General features: G+C 58.4%; 1 protein-coding gene across 6 annotated transcripts in view; it reads right to left on the reverse strand.

Annotated features, from left to right (window-relative positions):
* Positions 1-4,143: 4,143 nt before the first annotated feature.
* The window catches only part of TNNT2 (troponin T2, cardiac type), a 14,141-nt gene continuing 10,717 nt past the window's right edge, over positions 4,144-7,567 (reverse strand). For 5 of the 6 annotated variants that reach the window (XM_033519933.1, XM_033519934.1, XM_019009023.2 and 2 more), the window contains 6 exons: positions 7,402-7,512; positions 6,903-7,012; positions 6,373-6,463; positions 5,873-5,913; positions 5,208-5,213; positions 4,144-4,349 (listed from right to left, as the gene is read on the reverse strand). In XM_033519933.1, the coding sequence (XP_033375824.1) occupies positions 4,301-4,349; positions 5,208-5,213; positions 5,873-5,913; positions 6,373-6,463; positions 6,903-7,012; positions 7,402-7,512 (408 nt within the window). In that variant the 3' untranslated portion in view covers positions 4,144-4,300. The remainder of the gene's footprint in view (positions 4,350-5,207; positions 5,214-5,872; positions 5,914-6,372; positions 6,464-6,902; positions 7,013-7,401; positions 7,513-7,567) is intronic. The other variant, XM_015650379.3, reaches the window with a different exon arrangement.

Here is a 7,567-nt window from a genome sequence, read left to right on the forward strand (position 1 = left end):
GATGGATGGATGGATGGATGGATGGATATCCATCATCCATCTGTCCATCCATCCATCCATCCATCCGCTCCTGCGGAGCCTCGGGAGCTGCTGAGCCAGGGTGAGTCCCAGATCCATGGGGTGATCCCAGATCCGTGGGATGATCCCAGATCCATGGGATGAGTCCCAGATCCATGGGGTGAGTCCCAGATCCATGGGGTAAGTCCCAGAACAATGGTGTGAATCCCAGAACAATGGTGTGAATCCCAGATCTACAGGGTGATCCCAGATCCATGTGCCTTTGGGAGGGGGAGCTGGGGCTGAGCAGGAGCAATTCCCTGAAGCGCTCCCAATGTCCCTGTGCCACCCCTTGCCATCCCTGCCAGAGCCACCACTGCAAGGATCACTCTGGGGCTCAGCACCAGGTCAGGCCCACGGGGCAGCACCACCTTCACCTGCCAGGCACCTCAGGGTCCCAGTGAGGGGTAAAGGGTGGGTCCCAGCTCCGGGCAGGACTCAACCCCTCGGTGCTCCTGAGGAGCAGAGTTTACACCCAGGCCCCACACTGAAACCAGGGCATGAGAGCACATGCAAAGGCAGTGATTCACATCACCACTAAGCTCATTCTCCTTCCACCAAGTGCCAATAAAATGCTTCTTCCAGACAGCAGCCAAAGCCTCTTCCTTCCATTCCCGGGCATGGCTGCCTGCTGTGTCAGCGGGGTTGGTCTTATGGACACGGGGCATTGTGTCAGTGCCAAACCCAAACCGCGCTTGGGCTGCATTAAACACTTCATTGGTGACTTAACACATCTGTGGAATCAGCAGAAACCAGGGGTGACTTTAACCAATTAAAGGCCATTAACTGAGACCTGTGAATGAGCTGCTACGGGCAGTGATTTACAGGGCTAACACTCAATGAAACTGGAAGTTTTATAAGGCATTTAAAAACAATCAGGAGAAACTCGCAAACGTCAGATGTTTGCAGGAACAAATGGAACTGCCCTGCAGGGGCTGTGTGAGGAGGCCATGGCACAGCAACACCAGCACTTGGGACTCTGAGGGTGAGGGCTCCACATCTGAAAGGTGTTGCAAAGTTCAGCGTTTATGTCCTTTTTCTGTCTTTTAATCTACAGGAGGTTGCTGGGCCTGACCTGTGAGAAATCCAAGGCTGTACTTCTCAATCTTCTGCAGTTTGTGGTTGTGATTTGGCCTTGGCTTGAGCTGGAGGCTGGGCACCCACATGTGGGGACAGTGGCACAGTGGATCAGGACAACACTGGCACCCTGTACATGAATTCACTGTTGCTGGAAGCTGTAGATTCCACAGGACACCCCGAAGAACGTGCACTGTCAGCTCCTCACAGTGATGGCAGCTAGTGCCACCTTCCCCGAGCTGCCCTGCACGCCCTGGATGGCCCCAAAGCCATCCTGGGCTGTGTGGGCTGTGCTGGCCCCAATCCACCACGGGCACAGGAGTCAGGGTGTGTTATCCTGCAGGGCTCTCCCCCTCTCCAGCCCCACGGGACCCAGGTTCCCCATTCTGCACCACGAGTGGGGCTGGGAGCTCTCAGAGCAGCCCACCCACCAGGGATGTGCCTGAGGGGGAAACAATTCCTCAGCATCCCCCTGCTTGAGCAGGGAGGTGGGACTGGATCACAGAATAACAGAATCTTGGAATGTCCTGGGTTGGAAGGGATCCACAGAGATCACCCAGTCCAACCCCTGCCCTGCACAGACACCCCAACAATCCCACCCTGAGCACCCCTGAGAGCCTTGTCCAAACACTCCTGGAGCTCTGGCAGCCTCGGGGCTGTGCCCATTCCCTGGGGAGCCTGGGCAGTGGCAGCACCCTCAGGGGGAAGAACCTTTCCCTGATCTCCAGCCTGAGCCTGGCCTTGGGTTCTGTTGCTGCTCACAGAGAACAGAGATGGGAGCTGCCCCTCGGGAGGAGCAGCAGCCCCTGGAGAGAGGTTTGGGGCAGAGCTGCTTCCCAGCACCAGCACAGAACCCGTGCCATGCTCCAGCCAACCTCAGCTCCAGAACCACTGCAGCCATCCCACAGGCAGCGCAACACCTGGGGGGCTCCCAGCACCCTGGCAGACCCCAGCGGACACCCCAGGCTGTGCCGTGCCCCAGAGCTTTGCAGCAGCTGCTCCCACTCTGCCATTCCCAAGCAGGGCAGCAGCGCATGGGGACTGGGAATGCTGGGCTGGGCCGCGCGCTGACAAAGCTGTGGGGCCCAACATGGGGCCTAGCTCGGGGCCTAGCTCGGGGCCTAGCACGGGGCCTAGCACAGGGCCTAGCTCAGGGCCTAGCTCGGGGTTTAGCTCAGGGCCTAGCTAGGGGCCTAGCTCGGGGCCTAGCTCAGGGCCTAGCTCGGGACCTAGCTCAGGACCTAGGTCAGGGCCTAGCTCGGGGTTTAGCTCAGGGCCTAGCTAGGGGCCTAGCTCGGGGCCTAGCTCAGGGCCTAGCTCAGGGTCTAGCCCAGGGCCTAGCTCAGGGCCTAGCCCAGGGCCTAGCTCGGGGCCTAGCTCGGGGCCTAGCTCGGGGTCTAGCTCGGGGCCTAGCTCGGGGCCTAGCTCAGGGCCTAGCTCAGGGCCTAGCTCAGGGCCCAGCGTGCAGTGGGCACACACAGGGAGGTGCTGGCAGTTTCGGGCCCAGTGCAGGGATAAGGCTGGAGCGGGGCCGGGAGCTGCCGGGACAGGCAGCGCTGTGGGAAGCAGGGAGTGCCCGGGTACCCCCGCCCTGGGCGCTGCCAGCCCCAGGGATGGGCAGAGCGGCTGTGGGGCATCCCCATGGCCCTGCCTCCGCCTTCCTGAAAAGCTGCGAGAATGAACCTTCAGAGGCTGCAAAGGGAATGTTTTTTCCAAGGCAGACACAGCTGGCTGCCCCCAGCGCTCCTGTCTCCTGTTGCTGGGCATCAGACAGGCTGGAAATGTCACATCCCAGCACTGCCACCCTACCCGGCTCTCCCCTTTGCCCTCCACACCTCGGTTTTGAGGAGGCAGGTGGTGGGGAGCTGGTCCTCCATTTGTGCCTTCTCCATTTGTGATTCTGAGCTTCCCAGAGCCTTATTCCCCAAAACCTGGTGGTGTTGAAGTGGGGAAAATAAATCCTCCTCCAACAGGGAGAAACCTGCAGGACACCCCCACATCAGCAGGCAAGGGATGGGGAAGACAGGAAGCCCCAGCAAGGGGGACACAAAACATCTCACCAAGCAACAAGATCCACCACCCTGTGCATCCTCCCATCCCCGCTGCTCCGGGAAAGGCTCCTTGGATGCTGGTTACCAACAGCATGGGACAGGTTGTGATAACAGGGCAGCAAAACAGCCCTTCAGGACCTCTTGGGCTGGCTGCCAGTCCAGGTCCAGATCTAGAATCAGATCCAGAACCAGATCTAGAATCAGATCCGGAACCCAATCTAGAACTGATCTAGAACCAGATCTGGAACCCGATCTAGAACTGATCCGGAACCGATCTAGAACCCGATCTAGAACTTAATCTAGAACTGGATCTAGAACTTGATCCGGAACCAGATCTAGAACCGGATCCGGAACCAGATCCAGAACCAGGTGCAGATCCACCAGAAACGCTGGAGGGCCTGCAGGTGATGTTGTCCCCAGGGACCGCAGACGTGTGAAGTGCTGCAGATGGAAGAGCTCTGCCCCCTAAAGCACAGAGGAGCAGCCCCCCCATATGGCTTCATCCCAAGGCTTCAGTGCATGCTGTCATGCAGAGGAGGCAAACACGGCTGGTCAGAGCCTTCAGCAAGAGCTGCAGATAGGAATGGAAATAGCCTGGAAAGTGAGTTGGTGTCTATTCCATGGACCAAGAGCCTGGGAAGCGGTGCCCCTGTCCTTGGTGTCCCCAGCTGTGACCAGAGGAGTGAGTGGGGCTCTGCAACAGCAAAAGCAGAAAACAGTGGCCATGACGAGGATTGCCCCAAAGTGCAGCAGGAAAAGCAGCTCAGACCACTGAGGTCTATCACCAAACCTTGCCAAGGACTGTCGCTGAGATGATGTTGGGAGGTCCCTTGTGGGGTCCTGGGTTGTTGCTGTGACCTCTCACAGCCTGGGGAGCAGGTGGGCAACTCCTAAAGCTGTGCTGAGCCTGTGCTGTGTCATCTGGGATCAGAGCCTCAGGATGGACACCACACCTGCACCCCCTCATCACCTCTTTATTTACAGACACAACACCACTGGGGTGTGAAGATGGAAACCTCATGAGGCCTCTGCTCCCCAGAACCCCCATTCCTGCAGCCAGGGCTCTGTGCAGCCACTGCAGCTCCTGGGGCTCGGCCTCCTCTGCCCCTGAGCCTCTACTTCCTTCGGCTGCCCACCATGGTCTTCCCACGGGCACCCTTGGACCTGCAAGGGAGGAGGAAAAGCACGTGCAAAAAGGCATCAGTGACCACACAAGGAGGATGAGGTGGGTGCTGTCAGTCCTGCAGACTTTTCCAGTTGGAAACTGCCCTGGGGGCTGACGGTCTTCACTGGCCCCAGGTAAATCTTGGGACCCCAGTCAAAGTGTCTGGGGACTCTCTAGGAACAAGCTCATGCAGTTGCCAGGTGATTCTATGGACCCAGCATTTCCCTCACGTGTTTCTCTCCCCACAAGAATTGTTCCAAGAATAATTGACAAGTTGCATCTGTAGCTGCAGAGGGATAAAAGCAGCTGCAGGATCCTTCAGGACCCAGCCAGTGGCTCCCCTTAGCCAGCACAGGGGGAGCAGGCAGTGCTTGGCACAGGGCAGCACAGAGGAGGAGGAGGAGGAGGAGGTTTGGGTGGGAAGTTAAGGGCATTTCTGGCTGTCAGACCTTGGGATTGCCTTGTCCCTGAGCCCTGCTGCTGCCCTGGGGTCCTGTGACACACATGGAGTGGGACACACACACAGGACAGGTACAGGGACACACAGAGAACCTGTGCAGGGACACACGCACCAAAAACACACCAAAAACACACCCCAAACACACCAAACACATTCCAAACACACCAAACACACCAAACACACCCCAAACACACACACACACACGCGCACACACACACCAAACACACCCCAAACACACCAAATACACACCAAACACACCAAACACACCCCAAACACACCCCAAACACACCAAACACACCAAAAACACACCAAACACACACCAAACACACACACACACACACACACAGAGCACCTGTGCAGGGGGACAAACACAGCCCTCAGAAATTCCTGTACTCACCCTTTGCTGCAGGATCACACCGTGGTGGGGCAGGAGAGAAGAGAGATTTGGTGTAAGAGGGTGGGTGATACTGCCCCTGGCTCCTGGGGTGGGCTGAGAACCTCCCACACCAGGGGGAAGTGGGATGGGGATGTGAGAGCACCACGTGCTGCTCAGAGCAGGGGTTAAACACCCTCTTCCACCCTCCTATGAAGGGCTCCCCTGCCACGTGCAGGGAACGTGGGCATGGGACAGGTTCCCCTGGCCTTATGGGCCTGCACAAATCCACAGCCCATGGGATATCCCCTGCTAGACAAGCTGGGATCTCCAGCAGCTTCCCGAGATGCTGGGCAGAGCCCCTGCAGGGATGGGGTGGCTGGAAGGACCCCACGGGACACACCATGCAGAGGTGGGCTGTCCCTGGGGTCCATCCCCTGCTGTGGTGGCTGGGGAGGGGGAACTGGTGACAGTGGGAGGCCATGGAGGTCTGTCAGGAGCAGAAGAGCAGGGACTGAGGTCTCTGGGACAGACCTGCAGGTTCAGAACCCTGGGCACCAGCAAGACCAGAGGCAGGAGGGGAAGGGGAGGAGGTGGTTTAGCCAGGGAGATCCATAGGGAGGGAGCTGGGGAGGAGGGAGCTGGAGCTGGGAGGACAGGAGATGGAGGAGGGATATGAAACCACTTACACTTTCTGGTGGTCGCTGATACGGTTTCGAAGGACATTGATCTGCAAGAAAAAATGGTGACTGGTGAGATCTGGCAAGAAAAACCTGCAGGTGACAGTGAGGTCTGGCTGTAAAAAGTTGCAGGTGGATGGTGAGGTCTGACAAGGTGCCCCAGGCTGGGGACAAGGGCTGGGTGAAGATGCATCACTGATCTCTTTTCCCCAGCAGTTTTTCTGTGGGTTTTAGAGTCCCAGAATCCCAGGATGGTTGGGGTTGGAAGGGACCTTCAAGCCCATCTCCTTTCACCCTCTGCCATGGGCAGGGACACCTTCCACTGTCCCAGGTTGCTCAGGGCTCCGTCTTGCCTGGTCTGTGATGTGTTTGCTCTGTGGTGGTGCCAGGTACACATCCCCAGGAGCTGGGAGATCACTTGCACACCCCAGCTCATCCCCTGGCTGGGGAGCAGAAGGAGCAGTCAGGGACACAGAGAGCAGAGAAATCACAGAGGCCCTGGGGCTCACCTCATATTTCTGCCGCTTGAACTTCTCCTGCAGGTCAAACTTCTCAGCCTCCAGATCATGGATGTTCTGCCACAGCTCCTTGGCCTTGTCCCTGCAGGAAGAGCCAGCGGGACACAGTGCAGGGAAGGGCTGTGGCTCCCAGGAGCTCAGTGCAGGGATGGGACACTGATGCCAACCCCTCAGCTGTTCCCTGGGATGGGGCTCTGGAGACTCCCAGACAGGGATGTGTTATCCAGGCAGTGAATTCAGGGACAGAAGCCACGGGGAGGTCAGTACATGTGGGGACACACCTGTCCCACCTGTGTGACCCTGGCTCCCTCTCATGGCTGGTGCCTTCAGCCGCAGCCCAGCCATGGTGGCCCTGCCCAGCCTTGGGGCCGTGTTCCCCCTGGCTGGGGTGTCACCATCTCCAGCTGTGCCATCCCCCCAGGCTGGAAGACCCATGGAGCTGTCCTCAGCCCGGGATCCTGCCCATGAGCTGGGACCCAGCACAGGCCTGCCCTGGCCATCCCTCCCGAGCCTGTGGTTACCTCAGCTTGTCCTCGCTGAGGTGGTCGATGTTCAGGGGCTTTCGTCGCTCACTGAGGATCTTCTTCTTCTTTTCCCGCTCTGTTTGCTTCTTCCCACCCTTTTTCTCTGACTGAGGAAACCATCAGACCACTGGAGAGAAGGAAATCTGCCCAGCCTTTGCTCTCTCCCACCCTCAGTTCTGCACCCAACACCCTCAGCTTTTGGGACTCCAGAAGCACATGAGGTCCTCGGGGTCACTTTGGCAGTAGTGGACAAGACACCTTGTCCTTGTCCCCATCCCCCTCCCTGTCCCTGAGGCAAGGTTGCAGCTGCACATCTGCAGAGGAGAGCTGAGCTTGGGGCAGCTCTGAGCTCACCTTTGTTCCAGCACCCCCTGACTCAAGAGCAGCTCCCTGGGCTCTCCTGTGTAAACCCCACAGGGGATGAGGTCAGGCCACGGCCGAGCCCTTCCCAGGGGCAGCAGGGGCTCCACCACAGCCCCCTTGGAAAGGCTCCCACCTTCTGCATGTAACCCCCAAAGTGCAGCATGTTGGAGAACGCCTTCTTCTTCCGTGCCTCCTCCTCCGCCCTCTTCCGCGCCTCCTCCTCCTCCTTGCGAGCTCTTTCTTCCTGCCAGGGTCAGAAGCTGGTCAGCAGTGGATGGATGATGGATGGATGATGGATG

Source organism: Parus major, chromosome 26 (assembly GCF_001522545.3).
Source record: "Parus major isolate Abel chromosome 26, Parus_major1.1, whole genome shotgun sequence".
NCBI lineage: Eukaryota > Metazoa > Chordata > Aves > Passeriformes > Paridae > Parus > Parus major.